This window comes from Pyxicephalus adspersus, chromosome 5 (assembly GCF_032062135.1).
Source record: "Pyxicephalus adspersus chromosome 5, UCB_Pads_2.0, whole genome shotgun sequence".
NCBI lineage: Eukaryota > Metazoa > Chordata > Amphibia > Anura > Pyxicephalidae > Pyxicephalus > Pyxicephalus adspersus.
The window spans coordinates 118,566,163-118,592,006 of record NC_092862.1 but is presented as its reverse complement, the minus strand read 5'-3'; the positions used below and the strand labels follow the sequence as shown (position 1 = coordinate 118,592,006).

The 25,844-nt window shown below is 36.5% G+C and overlaps 1 protein-coding gene across 1 annotated transcript in view; it reads left to right on the top strand.

Moving 5' to 3' along the window:
* Positions 1–25,844, top strand: part of TTC21A (tetratricopeptide repeat domain 21A) — a 34,739-nt gene that overhangs the window by 3,233 nt on the left and 5,662 nt on the right. Inside the window, exons 2-25 of the mRNA XM_072412571.1 lie at positions 206–264; positions 517–646; positions 3,272–3,382; positions 4,873–5,039; positions 6,027–6,143; positions 6,959–7,116; positions 7,837–7,921; positions 9,446–9,544; positions 11,385–11,577; positions 11,757–11,854; positions 13,184–13,384; positions 13,824–13,953; positions 15,819–15,976; positions 16,214–16,429; positions 17,060–17,298; positions 17,669–17,741; positions 19,292–19,402; positions 19,821–19,959; positions 21,701–21,804; positions 22,229–22,417; positions 22,505–22,615; positions 24,027–24,108; positions 24,433–24,583; positions 24,889–25,050. Of these exons, the coding sequence (XP_072268672.1) occupies positions 238–264; positions 517–646; positions 3,272–3,382; positions 4,873–5,039; positions 6,027–6,143; positions 6,959–7,116; positions 7,837–7,921; positions 9,446–9,544; positions 11,385–11,577; positions 11,757–11,854; positions 13,184–13,384; positions 13,824–13,953; positions 15,819–15,976; positions 16,214–16,429; positions 17,060–17,298; positions 17,669–17,741; positions 19,292–19,402; positions 19,821–19,959; positions 21,701–21,804; positions 22,229–22,417; positions 22,505–22,615; positions 24,027–24,108; positions 24,433–24,583; positions 24,889–25,050 (3,251 nt within the window). The 5' untranslated portion in view covers positions 206–237. The remainder of the gene's footprint in view (positions 1–205; positions 265–516; positions 647–3,271; positions 3,383–4,872; positions 5,040–6,026; positions 6,144–6,958; positions 7,117–7,836; positions 7,922–9,445; positions 9,545–11,384; positions 11,578–11,756; positions 11,855–13,183; positions 13,385–13,823; positions 13,954–15,818; positions 15,977–16,213; positions 16,430–17,059; positions 17,299–17,668; positions 17,742–19,291; positions 19,403–19,820; positions 19,960–21,700; positions 21,805–22,228; positions 22,418–22,504; positions 22,616–24,026; positions 24,109–24,432; positions 24,584–24,888; positions 25,051–25,844) is intronic.

Genomic DNA, 25,844 nt, shown 5'->3' with positions numbered 1-25,844 from the left:
TCACTGATATCTGAGAGGATGAGACAGGTTGGATCACTGATATCTCAGAGGTAGAGGAAAGCTACACTAATATCTAGAAAACAACAGTGGGCGAAATCCGAAATACATCTCAATGACAGTAACGGTTTGGGGAGAATCTTTGGGGCTGATTTGTTGATCTGTCAGTGTAGCAGTGATCTGTGTTCCTATTCTCTCCCCTCTCCAGACATACAACCTGTGAGGAGCCAATACTATACAATGGCAGATACAGATCCACAACTTCTGGTGAGCATGAACACATAATAAAATGTTATTATACAACAGTCATAGGATGCATTGGGCTCATATATTATATTCTTCACTAAATCACTTTCCTATATTCTGTGTTTTGATTCTACATGGGGACCTTTGTTTATGATAAAATAATTTCAAATGTCATATATCTGATAAGATATTTTGCTCTTCACTTTCCTTCATTATTTGTATTTATTGCCTCTGCTGATTAAAATTGCAAAGTAAATAACTTGTGTTTTCTAGGCCTCTATTATTTTCCACTGCAATGAAAAATATTATCGCCATATGCAAAATATAGCAAGAGAAGGTCTGCAGAAGTACTACAATGATCCCGTCCTTCTGTTTTTCAAAGCTTATGGTATTCTAATGGAAGGTAAGTCAGGCTATAACATCTGTAAGGCTTTCCACCTATTGTCTATCGTATGCTGTAGATGACGGAGCTAAATTTTAATATTGACAATAAACTCCTTTATCTCTCACCTTTGTGTTTGACAAAGATCTTACACACCAGGACACACACCAATGATCTGATCTGTAGGAGGAGTAATCCCTTTCTATACTCACAACTAGGGATTGTAAGCAGACTTCAAACTAAAATACATCTATATATCAGCTATATACCTTTTCCAGTTAATACCACAACACAACAATACTTACATCGACCATTATCATGTGTTGCATTTGAGCAAACTATTTTTTTTATTGGGCTGCCGCCACACCTCAGCACACCTCCAATAGACCTGATCCTTTTAAAGCACCACAGCACATGACAATACCATGCCTTGCTATGCATTGGGGTGACAAAAAAAAACAACTGGAACTGCATTTCATTATTAGATGCATGGGGTGAGATTTCATAAAGCTCTCCAAGGCTGGAGAGGATACACTTTCATCAGCTGGGTGATTTAGCAAACCTGGAATAGATCTGGTCCAGGATTGAAAACATTTGCTAACAAATATTAAATTACTTTTATGTAATCCATTCCAGGTTTGCTAGATTACTCAGCTTCACTGATGAAAGTGTATCCTCTCCAGCCTTGGGGAGCTTTAGTAAATTAGGCCCAATGTGTGTTACTGTTTGCTGCAAAGAATATCAACAAGCAAACCACCAAATTATTCTTTAAACTACTGTTATTGCATTTCGGAAAATATGAAAACTAACTAAAGTTAGAAAGTCTACAAAATAGTTTACAGTTTTCCACAGTGGCCTGTGGAAAAAATGCCCCCTTACAGCTGAGGTCAGTCATTCAGAGTTTAAGGAATCCCTGCCACTTCTAGAGGAACCCTGGGGTTCTCTAGAAGTTAGCACTCTGGCCTTTGCAGCACTAAGTCCCAGGGTCAAATCTCGGCCAGGAGATTATCTTTTGCCTATTGTTTGCATGGGGTTCCGCCCACATTTCAAAAACATGCAGTTAGGTTAATTGGTTTCCCAAAAAGATGACCTTGACTGTGGTAATGACATATGACTATGGTATGGACATTAGATTGTGAGCTCCTCCAAGGGACAGTTAGTAACATGACTATGGACTTTGTACAGCACTGCATAATATGTTAGCGCTATATAAGTACTGTGTAATAATCCCTGGTGCCCAATTAGTGGTTCTTGGGCTGAAGCTGGAGTAGGAGCATTGTAAAGGGGTAATAGATGGGATCTCGTTTATCCTCATGTAACATGACTCCAGACTATGACTGTTTCTTTAGCACATCTCAAGTATCTAGCCACACTCTTAACACGTCCAAAGTCTCTAATAAATGTTTTACAGTCCTCTCGAACATTATATATATTGAACATTTTGTGTGACTCTTTGCTAATGAGCGTTAATTGTTCGAAGACTTTGGTTAGTGGAGTTGAGGATTGTTGGCTTGCAAAGCTGAATGCTCAGAATTAGGTGTTCTTGGAACATTAGTACAATTAGTAAACCTATGCAAAGTTAGGAAAAAAACAACATGGATGATAATGCGTTCCTAAATTAGAACTGTAACTTAAAAAAATTTAACATTAGTGATCATCCACATTAAAAAAAAATAATGGAGTTTTTCCTGAATATTTCACAATTCTAAAATTTCTCTCTCAGTAAGTTTTGTGCACCAGATGTTGCCAGTATTCCAGGTTAAATGATGATCAACTTTATTTACCCCTCTTTCTTTAAGATTAGGTTGAACCCTTCCTCTGGGGTCAATCACAGCAGCCTGGGCTTATTGTACTACTGCACTAAATGGCACTAATCGCCTTTCAGTGCAAAGTTACAGATTATCCACTGATGCTGCCAGGGAAAAGTTGAGGTCACTATTGATGCAGAAAACTGATGAAGTATCAATGCTTTTAGATTTATTAAATTAGCTCTATTTGGAAGTAATTGGATATTTATCCAGTGTAAACACAGACTGCAACAAAACAAATTTTCATTTAATCTGGAAATGTTAGAAATTATTAATGCCCTTGTCTAACTTTTCTGGTGATAGACATTCCCCTCATTGCTTGTCCTGCTGTCAGAGCCTGTCAAAAGGAAAGTAAGTGAGAAAAAATTTCCATGAAGAAGGTCCCATTTATCGCACACACATGCAGTAACATGTTTGTCCATTGTGGCATCATTTGTTCTGAATCCTCCAGTTCACTTGAGTTTAAAGCACAACACATGGCGATTACATGGACTGGAGTGTTGGACTTCCACAAATGCTGCCTGCACATATTTATTCTTTTGTGGTGCACTGGGTAGGGCTGCCATAACACAAGCTAATGAACTTATAAATAATAACATATATGTAAATGTACAGTCGGTGTACATTTGTGGAGTTGGTGGAAATGTGCCCTAACAGCGTTAAGGACCACAATAAAACATTCACAGAAGCATTTACTTGCGCCAAATCTAAAAAAAAGTTCTTCTTAACTTTAGACAAAACTTACATTTTCCTGTCACATTTCATGGTCCGTTTTACACTTTGCAGTTTTGTTCGATTTGTCTAATATTATCATCATGTTTTTATTTTGTGTCATCAGACCGAGTGCAAGAGGCGATTCGAGAACTAGAATCCATCAGAGACGTTCCAGATGTCTCTTTATGTGCCCTTATGCTTCTAATTTATGCTCATAAGAGAAGTGGTACCTTTGGTAAGGTTTCTTTTTTATCACAAACATTGTGCACTGGCTGTTGTCATACATTACCATGGCTTGTTCAGTCGCTCACTAAATCTCACAAGACCAGCAGTCAGAACAGCCTTGCCTTTGCAGGCAGTTATCATGTTTGTCCCTGCACTGACAGGTCTGTGAAGGTTCTCATTTATCCAGGGTATTCGTTTTGATTTATTAAAGCTCTCCAAGACTGGTAAAGATAGACTATCATGGTCGAACTTGGGTGATCCAGCAAACCTGAAATTTATTTCTTTAAAATCATTTGCTATTAGTTGGCAAATGTTTTCAATTCATTCTACTCCAGTCTTGCAGAGCCTAAATAAGACCCATTGTATAACTAGTAGAAGTCACTTTCAGCTACATTTGTTTTTGTAATGCTGAGGATGTTTTGCAGCTTTCCAAGCTGCTTCTTCAGTCTTCCTCAACCTAAACTAACCCACCCCTTTCATCTACAGATTTATACTTACAATATACACTGTTGTGATTACTGTCACATAGACTTCCATGAGACTTCTTTGTGTTCCACAGCAAGCGGAGAAAGTCCCAAAGATACAGATCTGTAATTTTACATTTGTAATGCTGGGTTAGTGTGCGTTAAGGAAGGAGGCAAACATGATAAGCACTTTTTTATTGAACATGCAGTTATGCATTAAATCTAACATGCAGGTGAACAACGATGAGGCTGGAGACTGGAAGTCTAATATATTTTAATAGAATTTCCATTGTCATTTCCATGACATTTTCAGGGTACTGATTTGCAGATTTCTATATGTTTCCTGTTAAAGTTATACGTTATATATGTACAAGTTATGTAGCAAGTTACATAAACATTAGGAACTAAGGCTACATACACACGTCCATGATTCTTATCTGATAATCGCCTCAGGGCTGATATCGGATGAAAATCTTGCATGTCTACAGCGCTCTTTGTCCTTCGTTCATAGATCTGTCCAGGCGGATCCACAGATGATGAACGATCATATTGAAAGTTAAGAGGAGAGAGTACAGCGGGGTGCTGCTCAGTTGTTCTCCTCTCCTCTCTAAAGAGCAGTACGGTGCTGTATGTACAGCACTCGTTCATGCATCAGTCAGTCTTTTGTCCTAAGCCTGACCATACTTCATTTTCCAATATTAACAGATTAGTCACTCAGCAGCCTTTTCTATTTGTTTTTTTTTTTTATTTGAGGACATTGGATAGCAGAATTTCTAGCTCTTTCTTATTTAGGCTGGGGAATCTTATTTCTCAAGCTGCATTCACTAATAAAACCTAATTGTAGATTATATTAGGTATGGTAACAGAGCCTTAATCTCAGTATAGTGACCCTGCTACTGGTGCCCTGAAAAGATAAACATATGACATAAATATAATTTTGTATTTTCTCCACTGTATTGTAGATAAAAATGACCTGAATACTCCAAATTGTTATAATTGTGTAATATTATTTTACTATGTCATTTACTTTCTAAAGATCGCGAGGAGGTTTCTGAACTGGAAAGTAAGTTAAAGGAAAATCGAAGGTCAGCAGGACCTAAAGCTCTCTATTACACAGGCTTACTTCTGTGGCTGCTTGGAAGAAGTGACAAGGCCCAGGAATACATAGACAGGATGCTCAAAATGTCCAACAGGTCAAATGAGGTATGCAGTACTGCTAGCTCATCTGTTTGGATTTGCAATGCACTTTAGTATATGAACAAAAGCATTTTTAAGTTTAACTCCTAAAAAAAGCTAATTAAAAAATGTTTACAATTAAAATGCACAAATGTGAATTGTCTTATGTAATGAACGATTTGTAATTCTGTAATAGTTTTTTACTATTTGTAATAGTTTTACCATTTTATTTGCTGGATTGAAAGCCCACTTACTGGCAAAATTCCAAAATCAACCACTGACCTCCCCCTCAACCCATCCTGCAGGATCAAATATTACCTTACCATCTAATATTTACCAGCCTATGTATAGAGGGGTGTATGAAGGAGGTACAGAGGATACGGTTTATCTTAGCCTAGAGATATGGCGTAAATAATATGGTGGTGTCAGCCCCCACACACCCACAAGCTTCCTATTTGGGAAATGAAGGAGCGTCAAGACAATGATAAGTCACCAAGAGAAAAAAAAGTCGGTAATGGGACTGGCTGGAAGATAGATAGTCTCATCACTTCTAATAACAAAGCAGCCAGCAAGTTGTAGAGGGGAGCAAAGTAAACATTATGTATGGAAGATTTTTAGCAAATTATCATACCCATTTATAAATGTACAAACATTTTCAAAAGTAAAAAAATACATTTTTAATGAGCAATATACATGCAATTTAACATGGAACTGAACGTTAACAAATAAAATCTGCAGCCAGCCAGAAGGAACAGGCAATGGGCTTGTCTTGCTAAAGCTCTCCAAGACTAGAGAGGATACACTTTTATCAGGGAAGCTGGGTGATCCAGCAAACCTGGAGTGGATCTGGTCCAGGACTGATAACATTTGCTAACAAACAGCTAATGGCTTTTAGGAAATCAATCCAGGTTTACTGAATGTGAGAGATAAATATGAGTTTTTAATTGATAATACATCTGTATATTTTGTCATATATGATTTGCTTCCTGTATTGCTGAATTTGTTTTCTTTTAGGGCTTGGCGCTGAAAGGATGGCTGCTCCTAACTCCAGGTCTCTCTTTATCAAAGAGTGTTAAGTATTTTGAAGAAGGAATTCAAAGCAACAAAGACTTGTTAGGGCTTATTGGAAAGGTAATGCTATACTTAGCGCTAATCCGTCACAAGTTGAGTTTTCCAAACTTTTTTCTTTCTAGTTTAGGATTTTTGAGGAGTTAGTTTTTCATCCTATGATAGTATCACAGCAATTGTTGTGCCCTTTGCTTTTTTGTTTTTCTTCAGAAACAGACCATTTGTTTTGTGAGCCATGAAATTACCTTGAATTCAGTTTAAAACACTAATATGTGATCCATCTAAGACTTTTATCATATAATTGTTATATAGCAGCAGGGGATTAGAAAATGTTATCAGCAGGACACTTTTATTAATAGACATCATGAGTGCTGTATATTCTAGCAATAATATACTCCCATGGATTAGCTTTTAGGGCAATAGGATATTTAGCTATATTAGAATATAGCTGCCATCAATTACTAAAATAAAGGAATGATCTGCTCATCCTCATTGCAAACACCTTGCCAGTTGACAAAAAAATCTCTAAACTCAGGTTGGATGTAAAGTTTATTTATTGCCCCAGAAAAAAAAACATGTTTTACATTTTGCAGCACTATATGTGCTGGAATCAATGTGCTATGTGGAACACAGTTCATTTCCTTGGGCAACAATGCTTCCTCACCTTACTGTATCTATTTAAAATACCACGAAAAGGTGTAGTCTACAAAGATAAATGGGAATATATAAACAATATTCTGTAGTTCCCAAAGTGATCTAGGCAGGGCTGATTATATTATTGGGATGAAAGCAGCTCCTTCTGATTAAAGCAGTCTCCTCAAATAGGTTTGTTTTGTACAGTTCTTTCATATTTAATTCTGTGCTGGTTTACCTTGCAGGCGGAATGTTTCATGATGCAGAAGAATTATTCTGGAGCCCTGGATATAATTAATCAAATTATTGTTAATTTTCCTAAATTTCTAATAGCACTTACTTTAAAGATGAAATATGCTCTAGCGCAGCAAGACTGGGACCAAAGCCTTGAAACAGCACACCGGTAAGGAAAAACATGAAGCTGAACTCTGGGATAAGCAAGTTTTCTAAGAATAGCAGCTGTGTATTCTTACTTAGATCTTGGTGTGAACTTTTCATTTGTGCAGAAATGAATTGTAATCAATTGCACAATTGCATAGGATTTTATGACCATGATTTATGTGCAAAAAGCACCTCTAACACACCATGCATGGTGATGATGTAGCATTCAAATATACACCTTGATATAAACTAATGCATTAGCTTTTTTGTAGCACTGAATATTTGATGCAGGTATTTAATATTGAAAGGTTCACCATTTAGTCCTGAGTTACTTTCAGTCTATTGTTACTTAAACACAAACACCTAATTTATTAAAGCTCTTCAAGGCTGGAGAGGATACACTTTCCTGAGTGAAGCTGGGTGTATTTCTTAAATAATTTACTATTTGTTAGCAAATGTTTTGAATCCTGGACCAGATCCATTTCAAGTTTGTTGGATCACCCAGCTTCACTGACGAAACTGTCCAGCTCTCCAGCCTTGGAGAGCTTTAATAAATCAGGCCCTTTGTGTTAAAGTAACAATAGACTGAAAATGAATCAGAACTAATTGGCGAACCTTTCAATAATAAATAAATAAAACGTTCAGTGCTACAAAAAAGTTATTACATTATTTTTTATCGAGGATAGTGTATGTTTATATGTGCTGTATAGTTGATCTGACAATCAATTTTTTTAATTTTTAGCATCTTAACACTAGATGGAAGTAACATTGATGCTTTCCAGATGTTAACTATTTACTCACTCACAAGAGAAGGAAATATACCAAAGGTAAGTAATGAAAAAGGGAATCAGGTTTAATCCTTCTAAGTTTGCCATCATAAGTTGTCATATACCTATATGCCCCATGGTCTTTTCCTAGGGTCTGTTGTGTAATGCAGCTAGGACCTGACATCATTCTTGTACCATTCTACTTGGTTGGCCCAGTAATAACTCTAAATCATCTGGTGATAAATAGAATATTGCAAAGTCTGTCTACTTGATGCCATTGTTTGGGCCTGGGGCCATTTCTGTACCTATTCACTAGACTGGGCTGGTTTCTCCAGTGGTTCCTTTGTATTTAGTTGGTAGGGAATTGACTCAAAGAAATAGATAATGTGGAGTTTTTCTGCTCTAGGTTGGCCATTGTTTACAATAAGCTGTCTGGTGACAACTTTGCCTTGGACTCCCTCCCCAGCCCTTAAGGTGCGTACACACTTCCAATTTTTATCGTTCAAAATGAACGACCAACGATCGATTGGGCAAAAATCGTTCGTAAAAAAAGTAACCAACGACGCAGACGAACGAGGAAAGTCGTTGGAAACGAACGACCGGCGGATCGGATTGGACGACGATCGTTGACCATCGTTCGTGTGTACGATCGTTCGTTGATCGTCCATGGTCTGAGCATGCGTAATGAACGAACGTTCGTTCACTTCCTGTCGTGCACATAGTTCCTCTATCGCTCAAACGATCGTATCTATTGTGTGTACAATATCTACGAACGATCGTGTCGTTATCTCTATGTGCAGGATCGGTGCTATACGATCGTTCGTAGATATGGTGCAGGATCATTCGTCGTTCGTTTTCCAACGATAATAATTGGAAGTGTGTACGTAGCTTTACTCCTAATGAACATTAAAGAAAGAAAACAGTGTCATCTCTATGTAGGATGATTGTTTTTAAAATACAGTACCACCCATATATCTTGACAAATTCAGTCAGTTGCAGCCATTTTTAGTGTCATTTTGCAAAATCACACTGTGATTAGTGCAAATCAAAGCATATTCTGTGACCTGGTCCCATAAGCTTCTGTAGCAAACCTATATAGTGTCACCTGTATATAAATAACACTACATTAACCTTGAATAATGTCTTGTTATCCCTCCCTCTTCACAGCAAAATTTATTTCCAATCTTTTTTTTTTTCTTTATTATTAGCTTCTTGATAAATTATAGAAAGCTGGTTTAGGACTATCACTGGATAAATGCATACCAGCCAAAATAGTTATTGCAAAGCAATACCCCTAAAAGAAAGTCTTCCTTACCAGTAATCTTATCAGTATGGTATTTATAAATAATAACAAAAGCAATAGTAAATGCACATAGCTGAAATGTAAAAACTGGTTTGTCCATAAAGAGTAAACAGTACATGGGGTGCATGCAGATGGTTCATTTATGGCCAACTGTGTATCTACTTAAAAAAACAGATGCAGCCTAGAATCACTGAGACACATTTTATTACAATACAGTGTGAACATTCATGCTTTGATATGATTAAGTATGCTAATACTTTCAATGACACAATTTATTTTAGGCTCTCACCTACGTGAAAGACCTGATCAGTGCACTGGAGATGACAGAGCCCCGAAACCCAGTTCTTTACTTTGAGAAATTCCGTGTTATTTCCAACTTGGTAAGATGTTCACCCGCAAATTATGATAGTTGAGCAAAAGCTGTTATTTCAGTGTTCGTTGAAACCAAATGATTTTAAAATAGAGCACATTTTATTTACATTTATAAGGAACAGCTATAATCATGTACTGCAAAATATACCATCTTATTATTATTACACAGTATTTATATAGCACCATCATATTACGCAGCGCTGTACAAAGTCCATGATCATGTCACTAGCTGTCCCTCAAAGGGGCTCACAATCTAATGTCCCTACCTCAGTCATGTGTCTTAAATACAGTCTAAGGTTATTTTTTTGGAGGAAAACCAATTACCCTAACTGCATGTTTTTAGGATGTGGGAGGAAACAGTAGTACCTGGAGGAAACCCACGCAAACACGGGGAGAACCTGCAAACTCCATGCAGATAGTGTGCTGGCCTAAATTTCAACCTGGGACCCAGCGCTGCAAAGACCAGAGCACTTATACCACTTTTCATTATTTATCATGTTGTTAAACCCATATCTATATATTTTAAATAAATGAGTTAATGGATACTTCTTTGAGCCCCTCAATATACGACACAATATTGTTGCTGCACCTACTTAACCATTTGTGATTGCCAGTCATGGACAGCTGAGCACAACTGTTCACAGCAACATCAGGAGTGTAGTAATGTGTGCAGGAAACTGTGACAGTTTATTTTTGAATATTTTTTTCCATTGAGTCTGTGCTTTGTCCTTACAAGGAAAAGCTGCCTCAGTGTTGGCCACAACAGTTCATACTTGGCATCCTTTCAATTCTCTGCCACAGTGTTTGTATGAATGCTGGGGAAGAAGAGATATACCTGATACTTCCAGCTATAGAAGAACATATGACTATCCTAATCCCTAATCTCCGGTGCTACGTAATTGACTACTTAGACATTCAGCTCTGTCACAAGGAGGCAGAAAGAGAGTCCTCTGCCTTTTCTAAGCTATAAATTGTAGTTTGGAGTTTGCACGGGGCTTATTGCTTCACTTCTGCCAGCAAACGAAACAGTTGCTGGGAAAGAGGGGTGACTTTAAAGTGGACCTGTTTCCTGTGTTCCTAAAGTGCTGTTTTATTTTGGGCAAATATGTTGAATAAGAAAAACCTATATTAGAATTAAAAGAAAACCAGTTTTGCTTACTCTTCAAATTATGTTGTTATTAGCTATATGACTATAGACCTGTACAGCGCTGCATAATATGTTGGCGCTATATTAATACTGTGTAATAATAATAATTTGTTGTTAGAATTAGCCTAAATTAAAGGTAAAACTCCCAGTGCAGTAAACCTGTGGAAGTTTTTTTTCATGTAACATTGTGCTGGAACATGACTTCATGACCTATGCACACTGCTTTGCCAGACAGGGAGCTTGGTACAGGATTGATGAGATAAGTATTCTGAAAAACCCTATTTCCACCTGAATGCATTGGCCTGATTGTAAGGAAGAGAGCTACATAGTGAAGTTTCAAATTAAAAAGAACATTTTGAACACTTCAGAATAAAGACTTTATAGTTAAATCTAAAAACACATGCATGGTAATTATTTTACCTGTAAAACACAGTGTCACATTCTCTGTGTTTCTTACAATGCTGATGGTGGGTCTGATGATTTTTCAGATCCTGCTAGTTCCCTGATAGAGATCTTTACAGTTCTTCTTTTGGGAAACTGAGTATATTTATTTACCACGGTTATCCTCACATTGAAATATAGTGCATAGTATAAACTAACAGACTAAAGAAACATTAGATATTTTAGAAAGTGAATTTCTGCCTTGTCCAAAGTCATTTTTTCATTGAGGTAGGCTCCTAAAAGTATCTGTTTCTCTACAGTGTGGAAGAAACCTGTCAATCCTGCAGGAGATCTCTGCATTCTGTGAGCGCACTTACAGAAAATCTTCTGAACATGCTGAGCTTGCTGCTGATCTGGGCAAATTGCACATGTATCAAGGCAATGTAACTGAAGCTGCTAATTGGTATTCTGCTGCCATGAAGCTGGATGTAAACCACGTAGAAGCACTTACAGGTGTGTAACTGTATATATTAATGATAGACTCAGATACTAATGAACGGAGATCAAAGCAAAAAGAAGAAAGTTGTTAATAGAAAAACTGTTGACCATTGAGGAAAAAGTCATGTGTATCTTTTCTTTTAAGTATTAATAGAAATAACAGAACATGCAAAACTATTTTCTATACATTCTAGGCATTATATGGTGCCAGATACTTCAAAACAACCTGGAAGATGCCGAACAGCAGCTTGATTTCCTGCGTGAGGTGCAGCAATCCCTGGGCAGATCGAAGGTATTAAAGAACAAATATACAAGAAGCTCACAAATGAGTAAAGGTTGTAATGTAATATAGATTTTGGTTTGGTATGTATGGGTTTTTGGTTTAGGCACAGCATGCTTCAAGTGCTTCCAGAACAGAAGAGCTTACATCTGAGATCAGTTTGAGGTCAGTCTGCAATGTGTTTGAGTTGCTTTACTATTGATTTATATAGAGAAATAAAAGCAAAGCGACACAATACATATCCAAAGCAGCTAAAAAAACAAGTTTACACTGCTCTGCAACTTTCAATGTAAAATGTAAGCACTGCATTCTTGATACTTTATTTTTTTTACAAACTGGTGTCAAAAGCAAATGCTTATGTACCCTAGTTCTAATCATATATATATATATATATATATATATATATATATAACAACTGCTTTTAATATTTAGGGCTGCAGTTGTACTATCATAAAGTTACTTTTTTATTTGAGACCTGCAGGGACCTGATAACTTGTTTTAGTCTTCATATCCACTTCTTCATACCTGTGGAGTTCTTTGGATCACTCACCTAGGCTGTACATTAAGCCCAGTCAACTTCCAGTGCTAACCCCATCCTCTGCTCTATTCCTGTCATCTGAGTAACTAATGTTCTACCACTTGGGAGGAGGTAGGGTTAGGTGGATGGGAGGCTAAGGTCCGCATACAGTTTTGGATCAGTTCTAGGAAACTGGATGGAAAACAAATGCAGATACTTATGATAGCTAATATCGGTACTTCAACATTGCTATTTCTGTATGATAGCAACAGCTAGGACATTTGAGGAGGATTCTGCATTGCAGCTCAATTATTCTGACTGCTGCGTATGAAATTTGTACAGTTAAAGTGCACCTCGCATGTTGCCAGTACCTTTTCTTTCTAAAATAATAGTTGATTTGATTTATTCTGGGTCAGTAAATCACTGATTCAACCGATGTACTGAAGCAGAAGGGTCACCATGGTAGCCAGGTAACTAGCAGATGCAAATGTCGGGGTCAGTAAAGATTTATTTAGGATGCTGACTTTTTATCTTTTAACAGGATTTATATAGCGCCAACATATCATGCAGCACTGTACATTAAATAGGGGTTGCAAATGACAGATACAGACAGGAAGAGGAGAGGACCCTGCACTGAAGAGCTTACAATCTAGGAGGTGGGGGAAGTATCATAAAACAGGAGGGGACTTAAACATTTAACTTGTAATGGAAATATCTATATTCCTGTGTGCAGCATATTGCATATTGTAGAGCTCTAGCTGCTGATGTATATCTAAGACTGTACCAGCTCTCACAACTATTACCATATGTGCTTCTGTTTTCAGGAATTATGCTATGTGGAAGCCCTCCTTGCGTCTAAGAAGGAGAAGGAAGAGAAGGTTATACTGGACCATCTTAAAGAAGCATTGGACATACACTTTGCCACATTAAACAGTCTTCCTCTAGGGGTGGAATATTTAGAAAAACTGGACCCAACTTTTATTATTGATGTCATAAAAGAATATTTGGAATTTTGTCCAAAACAGGTAAAAAATTGCTTTAATAGAACTTTATCACTTTGTAATGGAAATCATAAAACTTGTGTTGTTTTATCAATTTCTCGGACCAGTATACCAGTAACTCCTCCCAAGATCAAATGTACCTCCTGTGCTTATATTGAGCGGTGTTGAATACTAGCCATACTGCTGTTTTTAAAATGTAATGTTATCTCTATGAAACAACTTCAAATAACATCCCAAACTTTTTACCACATCATCAATTATCATCAATATAAATAAATTATGTGCTTACAGATTATATACCATATATTTATTTTCACATGGTGTTAAAACTTATATACTTAAATTTGTGATTTTTATCTCTACTTTTTTTTAAGCAGTAATTCATGAAAACTGTATTTTTTTTTTTTCATTTTGAATTATTATTCACCAATAAGTAATTGCATCCTTGTCTAATTTGCTGCAGCCAGTATCCCCAGGGCAAACCATATCACCTCTCCTAGAAAAGGCTGCAACCATTCTGTCCCCTGTAATTGCAGTAGCCCCATGTCTACCACAGCCATTGTACTACAAGGCACAGGTCATTTACTTGGCAGGTATGTCACTTTTCATATTTCTTTTTTTCTTCCTAAAGGTGGCCACTATCCAGACTACCCGAGCACGATGGTTCTCTAAACTTGTATATTTGGTTGCTGATTATACACATGTAATTGAATAGAGAAATGGGGAAGGATTTGGGAAGTTAGACAATCCTAAACCATTTTATTTAGATGAAGAACTATTCCACTAGATCTATGTGTGTTTTTATACATTAATGCACATTAATGACTTCTATACAAAGTCATTGTGCCTGATTTATTAAAGCTTTCCAAGGCTGGAGAGGATACACTTTGCTCAGTGAACATGGGTGATTCAGCAAACATTAAATGGATTTCTTAAAAGTCATTTGCTATTTGTTAGCAAATGTTTTGAATCCTGAACCAGATCCATTCCGGGTTTGCTGAATCACCCAGCTTCAGTAATAAAAGTATACTCCCCAGCCTTGGAGAGCTTTAATTAATCAGACCCATTGAAGTTAGTTAGCAGTCTGGCGCTAGGTCCCAGGTTCGAATCTCAGCCAGAACACTATCTGCAGTTAGGCTTCCCTCCTCTAGTTGTCCTTGGACTTTTTTAAAGACATATGAGTGAGGTAGGGACATTAGATTGTGAGCCCCTTTGAGGGACAGCTAGTGACATGGCTATGGACTTTGTAAAAGGCTGTGTAATATGATGGCACTATATAAATACTGTGTAATTATAATACCAACATTTAGGAAAGTGAACCAGTCATGAATGAACATGCTTGGACCTCTGAACAGTTTAGCTTTAAGAGTTTTAGCATCCTCAAAGGTTTGTTGCTGACATCTAGTGGTATTTTTTTAAAATTGCAGTCAGAAATTTTCAAAAATAATTTACTGGTTTTGGTTTCTAAAAGTTTACTTTTTTGTAAAAGGTTGCAAAACTTATAAACAGGGACATAGTGTTCACAGCACATTGAATTTGTATGTTTCCTCTATATTTGCATGGATTGTCTGGGTGCCCCTATTAACTCCTACAGTGCATTATCATGCTGGTAGGTTTTCTATAACCTGGCTGCATTATCACAGTATGGTATTAGTATTATTTTAAAGGCTCTTTACAGTTAATATTATGTGTACAGTATGAGCTGATATGAGTTGCCACTGCAGAAAACAATCAAGGAGCCCATTATTGCAGGAAGACTGTAGATATTTATCTGTGCTGTGAGGATAACAAAATGCAAGTTATTCTCCTGCAGCACAGCTAAATACAAAACTGTAAACTGCACATCCTAATTACTCTTATTTAAATTAGGCAATGCCTTAACAATATACAGTTTATGACAAGATTTGGCAACAGATCCCAGAAAGTATTGCGAGCCATATTCTTTCAGGTAGCCTTTTTTTTTTTTTGTAGGTTCCCGGCTGGACAATCACAAGATGTCTGTTCCTGATAAAGCATATATTCTTGTTTGTTAACTTTTCAATACCAACATCCTATATCACTTTTTCTATTATATATATATATATATAATAAAATATAATAAATATAAATAAATATATTTATAATTATTATTATTTTTTTTAAACCACTAACTGTAGTATATCTATTCTCACGTGTTTAATGCTGTATGTATAAGTAGCATTATGCTACATAAAAGGCTGAATTTACCATAAAAGTACTTGATGTCAATTGCCTAGAGCAGAACAAAAGTAGCAGTACCACATGACAAATGTTGATAAGTATGACACTTCTTTTCTTAATATATTTTCCTTTTTAATGATTGCACTTGTAAAATAAACTAGGAACAGGAAAGGGATGCACACAGTATTCATATGAATCCCAAGTACCGTTTTGCATATTTGTGGAATGCAGCAAAACATTTAAACATTTTCAATTATAGGCAATTTTGATGGAGCACAAGGAACCTTACAGCGCTGTATAGAGCTGAATCCTGAGTGGGCTGACGCTCACCTTCTTATGGCCCAGATTCACCTGTCACTGGAACAGTATTCGGAGTGTTCACTATCTCTGGAGACTGGAGTCAGCCACAACTTTAAGGTAAAAGTTTTCACAAATTAAATAAGAAGAATGAGTTTTAAAATGTGTTTTTTTTCTCATTTTAGTTTCATAGTACTGTGTTTATTTGCTTTACAAATATTTTAAAGTCTGCCAGGATCATGTGTGTGTGTGTGTGTGTGTATATATATATATATATTCACACACACACACACACATACACACATATATATATATATATTTATATTGACCATCATGTTTCTTTTTTCCATGACTTAGGTACGAGAACACCCTCTTTATCATTTAATTAAGGCTAAGGTTCTGGAGAAAACAGGGAACACAGCAGAAGCAATAAGAATGCTAAAAATGGCCATGAGCCTCCCAGAGATGAAGAGAGGAGCAGCTGTGAGAAGTAAAACCGCAAACCTTAGTATAGGTGACCGAGTATCCATATACCTGGAACTAGCCAAACTTCTTCGTCTAAATGGGGAGCAGGTAAGGCAAGATTATGGTTACACTACAAGTCGTTGTTTTTCATTTTTCTCTGTTAGGATTTATTGAGATTAAAACCTTGTCTGCTTTGGACACATTACTGTTAATTTGTTTGTAATACTGAACTAGTAGTTTTGTACTCAGTTTGAGGGATCTTGGAGAAAAGATTTACTTAGGGTTTGACTCATGGCTCACTCACACAAACTCAGCTTCACCAATCACAGTAATAGGCATATCGGGCCAAGCCCCCAAGAACCAGGGACTGTTGCAGGGTATAGCGGTGAGCCCCTAAAACTGTGAGCCTTGGGTGAGTCCCCTGATTTTTTTTTGTTTTTTTTATGAGAAAAGCATCCAGGGTTCTAAAGCCAGGTGAGGGCATTGCACTTCCCTGATGAAATCTCAGTAATTTATATGTATACTAGCTAAATCACTGGGAAGTTTAGCTCAGAAAAATGATGCTTTATGACTTAGCTGAGAGTGGACCGAGACATAGTAGAGACATAAAAAACTAGCAGTGCAAACTAATGTTACTGCTGGATGCAAGAAGCAGGTGGATGACCCTATATTCAGTTACACAATGAGCAAGATTTCACATTTATAAAAAAACTTACCTATTTTTGTATGATGTTTTAGCATGAAGCTACAAAGATAATACAAGATGCTGTCAATGCATTTCGTGGGACTCCAGAAGAGGTTCGAATCATTGTGGCTAATGCAGACATGTCCCTCAGTAAGGGTGATGCAGAATCAGCACTGAACATGCTGAGAGATATCACACCAAACCAGCCATACTACATTGAGGTCAAGCAAAAGATGGCAGAAATCTATCTGAAAAATCGAAAGGATAAGAAACTATACATTGCTTGCTACAGGTATGTTTCGATATATTTTAAAATGCCAATATTATCTAATACTGATGTTTGTGCCCAAGTAAATATGTCAACATATATAAGCATGCCACCTCAACATATACCTAAAAAGCCACTCATGAAATTTCAGTTATTTGTGGAGTTTGGTAAGCTGAGCCTCATTAGAATTCATTTTGTCCTAGTCTGACCTAAACAAAAAGATGTTTGATTTATTGGTAGGGGTTACTGCATTAACCTTTAACCATTTAAATCACCACCTTCATGGCCCGAGAGAGAAGTGTCTGTGTTGCCCACATTAGGATTTTTTTTCTGACTTTCCAGGTTGTTTTTGCTTAAACCAATATCAACAAAATGTTTATTTTCCTTCCAACAGAGATCTGAGTGAGAAGCTGCCTGGACCACAAACAAGTCTTCTTCTGGGAGATGCTTATATGACTATTCAGGAGGTATGTGCCCCTCATTAAAACTGTAATGATCATTATATTTATTCTTCCTACTCACCATACGTGTAAGACTCATTCTTCTCACTGACCACCGCAATAAAGTATGGTATAAATATAGTATAGTATAGACACAAAAATTCTGTTGGGGTTCTTCTATATTAAAAATGGCCCATTTACAGTATTTATACTGTGCATTTAGAAATTTACTGTTTTAAAATTACAGCGGCAGGATCATAATCTCATTTTTCATATTACTGGAATATAGATTTTGTAGTACAATTAATAGAGAAGGATTTTCTTAATGGTGGTCCATATATAACATGATTTTTTCAGATGTGACTGATTTGAGCTGCACTTCCATTGGTCGCATTAGTGTAGAAAACCTGAACTCCAGGACTTTAAAATCCAAACTCAACATTTCCCACCTTCATGGAGTATAACATAGTGTTATGTTGGCTAGATTAGTCTAAAGCTGCGTACACACGTCCAATTTTTATCGTTGGAAATGAACGACGAACGAATGATGTAAATTCGTTTGCAAAAAAAGTAACCAACGACGCCGACGAACGAGGATAGTCGTTTGAAATGAACGACTGGACCAGCGGATCGGATTGGACGACGATCGTTGACCATCTATCGTGTGTATGGTCGTTCAGTGATCGTGCATGTTCTGAGTATGCGCGATGAACGAACATTTGATCGATACAGGCTGTATTGTGTATGTGTGTATATATACGTTTGTACAATATCTTTGAACGAACGTGTCGTTATCTGTATGTACAGGATCGGTGCTATACGATCGTTCGCAGATATCGTGCAGGATCGTTCGTCGTTCGTTTACAAACGATAATAATTGGAAGTGTGTACATAGCTTTAAAAGCATTTTGACTTAAGCTGCGTACACACCTGCAATTTTTCTCGTTGGAAAGGATCTTTCACGATCCTTTCCAACGAGAAAAGACTGCACGATGCATGAACGATACATACAGCACCGTTCATGCTCTATGGAGAGGGGAGGGGGAGAGCGACGGAGCGGCACCCTGCTGCGCGCTCTCCCCTTCCCTTTCATTAGGATCGGTCGTCGTCCATCGTCCATGGATCCGCCAGGACGGTCGTCGGACGATGGACGACGACCGACTGTACACACAGCAGATTTTCGCCCGATAATTGTCCGATACCGATTATCGGGCGAGAAAAATTTGCCGTGTGTACGCAGCTTTAGCAGATCAACTTGAGGTCAATTAGTCATTATCTGTGTAATGGTATGCATTACCTTGTCAAATACTTAAACTCCAGTCAAAATCTTTTTAGCTTTTTTGGTATGGAGTGGAGGAAACTTTAGCCTTCTCTCAGGTTTCTATGGTTGTCTGTGTCCACCAGCTCAAGAGATTTCCCCTCTTATCATGGTTTGGTAACCAAACAGAAAGTTAAAGATAACTACTCAGTTGAGGTGCAAACAGAATCTATAGATCATAACTCTACAGATTAGTATTGCTCTTTTTGTTGTCCATCTCTGTTAAAGAAAGTTCTTTCACTTATTTTTCTTGTATCAGCCAGAGAAAGCCTTGGAGGTCTATGATCAAGCCCAAAGAAGGATGCCAAAGGATGCAACACTGGCAAGCAGAGTTGGACTTTCACTCATAAGAACCCATCAGTATAAGAAGGTGGTAATAGATTTTTTCTTTATTCTGTATTTTAATGCTTTTAGCACATTGTAAATATCAGAATGCATTATCTGTCTTCTAATTTGACACACTTCCTAATAGCATTTTTCAAGGTTTGCTTGTTCACTGTTGTGGGACTACAACATTTCTCATTGGTGATTAGTTGTTTAGTAATTAAGCATAGCTGATCACTAAATAACATCATGAGATACCTGTACTGAGGTCACATCACCTCTTCCCCCCAAAACAATCATGAACCATCATTTACAGCAACACAAATCTTAAGTCCGAAAGCTTTACTCAGTGCAAGCTATGTTACTGTAGATGATATATATGTATGTGTGTGTGTCATTGCAGTTCTCCATTCACCTGTGACATATTTATTGTGTGTCCAAGCTCACCTTTATCTTGTCCTTAGGCAGTAAATTACTATGAGGCTGCTCTGAAGATGAGTGCAGAAGAATTTCTGTGTTGTGACCTTGCTGACCTTTTCCTTAAACTGAAGAACTATAACAAAGCAGAAAATCTTTTGAAACGTGCCTTAGATCATGAGCCTGGTATGTTTACCTCTGAAGTCTGTTTTGTTTACAATGTTGTACAATGTTGCACATGTATGATATTAATTTGACATTTAACACTGCAAGTTTGTAAACAGAGCTGACATTACAAATAAATACCCAAGAAAATGCTTTTGGTTAGCTAGGCTAGTAATGTTTGAAACATTCCCCTTACCTATTCTACAGATGCAGATTCTTCTCCAGTTTTGTCAATTCATTATTACAAAAAAAAGCCACCTTGCTGTTTCTTTGTTTTTCTTAAAAAATATTATATTAAAATCAGGAGAATGATACTATTTCTCTACAAGGATCAAAGATTATAAAGGTGTCACATTCCTTCCTATAGCCATCAATTTGGCCTTATATGCTCCCTCCCCATTAGAATTTTGCCTGTCAGCACATGTATATGAAGTAGAGCCTGATTGGCTCCTAGTACTGCTTCTTTCACTCTGAGAGTTGTAAGTAATGATTCATACTCTGAATGGTCTAATGTTATTAGTGGTGTACCCTAGTGTTCAGTGTTGGGACCTTTACGGTTTAACATCTTTATAAATGATATAGAGTTTGGGATTTCTGTGTTTGCAGATGACACCAAACTATGTAATGGAATTAGGTCCATACAGGATGTCTATAATCTACAAGCAGACCTGGATGTATGGTTTGATTGGGCAGCCAAGTGGCAAATGACATTTGATATAGATAAATGTAAAGTTATGCACTTGGGCGCTAACAACATGCATGCTTCATACTGTGTAGGGGGAATACATTTGAGGGAGTCAGAAATGGAAAAGGATCTGGGGGTTCTGGTAGATCATAGACTTAATACCAGCATGCAATGCCAAGCTGCAATATCTAAAGGTAGAAAATGACTTTCTTGTATTAAAAGAGGAATAGACTGCAGAGATGGAGACATAATCCTGCCCCTGTACAAAGCATTGGTCAGACCACATCTGGAATATGCAGTCCAGTTTTGGGCCAGTTTCAGTTCACAAAAAGGACATTGTAGAATTGGAGAGAGTGCAGAGAAGGGCAACTAAATTAATGAAAGGAATGGAGGAGCTCAGCTATGAGGAGAGATTAGATGAACTGAATCTAATCTCCCTTTAGAAGAAACGTTTAAGGGGGATATGATCACCCTGTATAAATATATAAATGGTCCATATAGATAAGTCTCTTCCTCATTATTCACTTTGAGATCATTACAAAGAACAAGAGGGCACTATTTGCGTCTGGAAGTTTAATATCCGGATATGGAAGGGATTCTTCACTGTAAGGTCTGTGAAAATGTGGAATCGGCTCCCTCAGGAAGTAGTTTCAGCAGCTACTATAGATTGCTTTAAGAAAATGCTGGATAATTTCTAGAAGCACAGAATATAACTGGGTATTAGGCTTTAAAGTAAAGATAACAGAAACTGTTGATCCAGGGAACATCCGATTGCCTCATGGAATCAGGAAGGAATTTTTTCCCCTGTTGAAGCAAATTCTGATTTGCTTCAACAGGGGGATTTTTTTGCCTGGACCAACTATGTCTTATAGGGTTTTATATTTGGGATATGTTTATTTCACTGGTGGTTGAACTTGATGTCTTTTTTCAACCTAACCTACTTAAGGGATGACAGAAGGTTGATATTAAGAACCTGCTAGCTGTAAGCAAAAATAAATGTATTGGTTATTGTAGGTAATAAGTATTATTTTTTTATTTTGCATTTAATTGGCAGTTTTTTATATCCCTTCCTTTCAGTTTCTGATTTACCCTCAATGGTTAATGATGTAAAGTTTCTTATTTTACTTGGACGTACATATGAAAACTTTAAAACAGAGGAATTTGTTGAAACTTTAAACAAGGTAAGATATCCATCACTGTTCTACATCTACATGGAAATGTTAATATTATACTGTAACATCATTTCTTTGCATTGCATGTGGTTTTATTTCACATAACATATTCTGATCCTATTTTAACCAAAAACTACATAAACATTGATTTACACATTACTATAGCTGGTCTTTACTAATGGCCCCTGCTTTCTAGGGAAATCAATCTCCACCTATAGAAATAAATAGGCTGAGCTGCATGTAGATTGCAAGTCAGTTTGAATCTTTTCAGCAAGCTTATTGGTTTCTCCTAATATGAGCCAGTTCTTTGGGTTTTTTGGTCCACTGAAATTTTCATAGGGTATTGGGGTTATAAGGCACATTTTGAACTTTCTTGTGAATAACAAATAAAGCCTGACATATATAACAAACATGTGACTGGATTGCATTTCAGGCACTAGATATTCAGTTGAGGATATTAAAGAGAGTCCCTTTTGAACAGCCAGATATGATCACAACACAGTTACAAATGGCTTCTAAAATCTGTGTACAACTTGCTGAACATTACCTAGAGGCAAAGGATTACACTAATGCACTAAAGTACTACAAAGACGCAATTTCATACTATGATACGGATAATAAAGTAAGTAATCCCCTTCATCTAAAAAAAGAAAGTATTTGAACACATCTTCCAAATAGGAATCAACTTATTACATCAATTCATTAACAGGTAATGCTACAGTTGTCGCGTCTGTTTCTTATAATGGATGACCTGGATGCTTGTGAAATGCAGTGCAATGTCTTGCTTCAGGACCCAAGATATAAAGAAGAAGCTACCATGGTAAATAGAATGCTGGCTTGTCATTTATGTTCTGTATGGTGCAAAATATTATTTATTTTGTAAAACTGTGTGCATAACATAAACAAAGGCTATATATATATATATATATATATATATATATATATATATATATATATATATATATATGTTAAATATACAGAAACACCACCAAAATCATATAAATCAAATTATAATATATTTGTGTTTTCTTCTTCTGCTTCTCTACGTTAATAATATCTCAAAATCTCTTAAATTGTAAGCTTGTGTGGGCAGGGCCCTCTCCTCTTCCTATATCATTGTTTATATCTGTCTGTCATTTGCAACCCCTATTTAATGTACAGCGCTGCATAATATAATGACACTTTATACTGTTTGTTATTTATAATATTATTAAAACTAGAAATTGGTGATAGTGGCAGATACTAAAAACGTTTGAAAACAAAGTAAAGTAAATATATTTTTTTGAAAATGGACAACATTTTTGCACTTACCATCAGAATGATTGAGGTTGGCCATATATGGACAGTGTCTAATGAAGATCAATGGGTGCTGAAATATTTCATGTTTCTGTTTGTGATTTTTTATGCATTTTTCTAACATTCTAAAGCAATATTGAGTACTTCAAGCAAGTGGAATTGCTTGCCGTGACCTTTACAGAACCCAAACACAACTAATTATTTCTGCCATCACAATACGCCTTCACTTTGGTACATATTCAGGCTGTTCTGAGTGAGGAATTATGAACTGTATTTACTTACACCTAAAGGGATATATGATCAGTTTTACTGATATTTAGTATAACCTGAATTAAACCTACAAATATATTATTTTAAATATGATCATCCACTAGACCTGTAAATTTTTTTCCTGGAATCCATTCTATATGTCATTCAAACTGCCAACTCTCACTAGAGAATGAGAGTGGTTTACTTTACATACTCAGCTAACCATTTACTGGTAAAAAAAATCCTATTTTTTAAGTTTTCCCCTACATATATGGTTGGTTATTTTAAATACAAATACAAAATACAAATAAAACAGGTTCACCCTAATAACAATCATTCATTCTGCTAAGTGAGCAGCCTCTGCAAATCAACCCCGGAATAACTGTGCTTGCAGGGTTGTAATTCTCTTAAGATACAGAATTTTTTTGTACAGCCTCCTGATATGCATTAGCATTCAAAGAGTTTCATGATGACATTATCATGCGGCATCCACAATTACATCATCTTGTGTCAAGACCAGGCCATGAAATTGTACCTACCCACCTTGTACAAGGCCATTATGTATCATTATGTCACTATTACATATGCTTTTATGTGTTATTTATTAGAATTATGTTAAATTGCAAAATGTATCATTGTAGTTCTTAGCCCTAAAACTGAACTGACCATCTGTTCTTACTTCTTAGATGATGGCAGACATCATGTTCCGAAAACAGCAATATGACAAAGCTATTGAACATTTTCACCAGGTTCTGGAAAAAACACCAGGTTTGAATTTTATTTGTTGGTATTTAATGGTGTTTCCCAAAACTTGTTTGTGTACCACCATCAGAACATTTTCAGTATCTGAGCATCACTAGTACTATACAAATGAGGACATGTTCTTCTCACCTACACATATGTAATCAAGACTCCTCCAATTGTCCACTAAGCTGGATAGAAGCTCCGACTGTGCCCCCGATCTCTCGAGTAATGGCTGCTACAATGCAGTTCTTCTAAAAAATCCTAACTGCATGAAAACCGTGATTTTTTCTGTTCCTAATGTGTTAATTCTAGTATTGTGCATACCATGCTATTCTCTTTGTATTTTAGATAACTTTACAGTCTTGAGTAAACTGATAGATTTACTAAGAAGAAGTGGAAAGCTGAATGATGCTCCAAAATACTTTGAGCAGGCATTGAGTGCATCTTCAAGGACCACACTGGAACCTGGCTATAATTACTGTAAAGGACTTCATAGCTGGTAAAAATACAACTACTGTAATATATAACCTAAAGTACATTCTAGTCCAATGGTATTACATAAATTATATATTTGGTAGATAAAGGTACCCTAAATGCATTCATTTTATTGCTAAACCTTTTGGATTAAGACACAAGCTCTTATATATCTTGAAGGCCACAAACTAACAAAATAGTACTTATGATGACAAATATTTGATTACCTAAAAATAGCCAAAAACAATCCACTGCCGGTTCTCTGTAGAATGAATAGGAAGCAGATTTTGCCAGTATTAAAATACATTTTGACTGTGTTTTTAATTTCAGGCATCTAGGGCAGCCAAACGAGGCCTTGAAATATTTTAATAAGGCTCGTAAAGACAGTGACTGGGGTGAGAAGTCTGTTGCTGAAATGATCCAAATATGTTTGAATCCAGACAATGAGATCATAGGAGGAGAGGTGTTTGACAGCCTAAATGAAGATAACAGGTAAGTGCACTTCATATTGTCTAGTCACTGATATGACATGTACAGCTTTATAATGATCACAATTCTAGCTAAAAAATATTTAAAAGGTTTTTAAAGAAAAGTGGTAATGCTCATCCCTCTCACTGCTAACCTTTGATGTCTTCAAGCAATACACTGGCTAAAATGATCTTCAGCATCTTGCACTTTGTATTCTGTATTTTCTTTCACCATCCCTTCATCAATACATATCATAATGACAATGGGGTCAGACGAAAGTGCAAAGGAGGACCAGGCATCTGACACTCTAGGTGTAGTATTATTATTATTATTATCTATTCATATAGCAATGACAAATCACACACATTTTACATAGTCATATCCTAAATTCAAACTTCTTCTGTCCTCATGAGAGTTAAGTCATATTACCCAAGTGTTTTACATCTTCCAGTTTCACAAAGGCCCTTTATACTTGTATTGCCAGCTGTATACATCCTGCCATGGCTGCAATGGGGAAACCATAATTTTTCCTGCTGATTATGTCATTTATTTCTAAGAATTTCAAAATTCACTCGCTGAGTGATAATTTTCTTTAAGAAATAACATTGGATAAAATTTAAGTGGTGGACTTGCAGCTTATCAGCTAATACAAGCCAAATCATTTCCTGATCTATAAAAGACCTATCACTTTTACTTTAATAAGATCTGTTATTGCCAAGTTAACATTAGTCGGGGTTTCTGTTTCCTATTGTTTCTCCTGCTTGTTTTGTACGCTTGGATTTCCATGCTTCACACTTTGAGTCTGATGTATAAAAGCT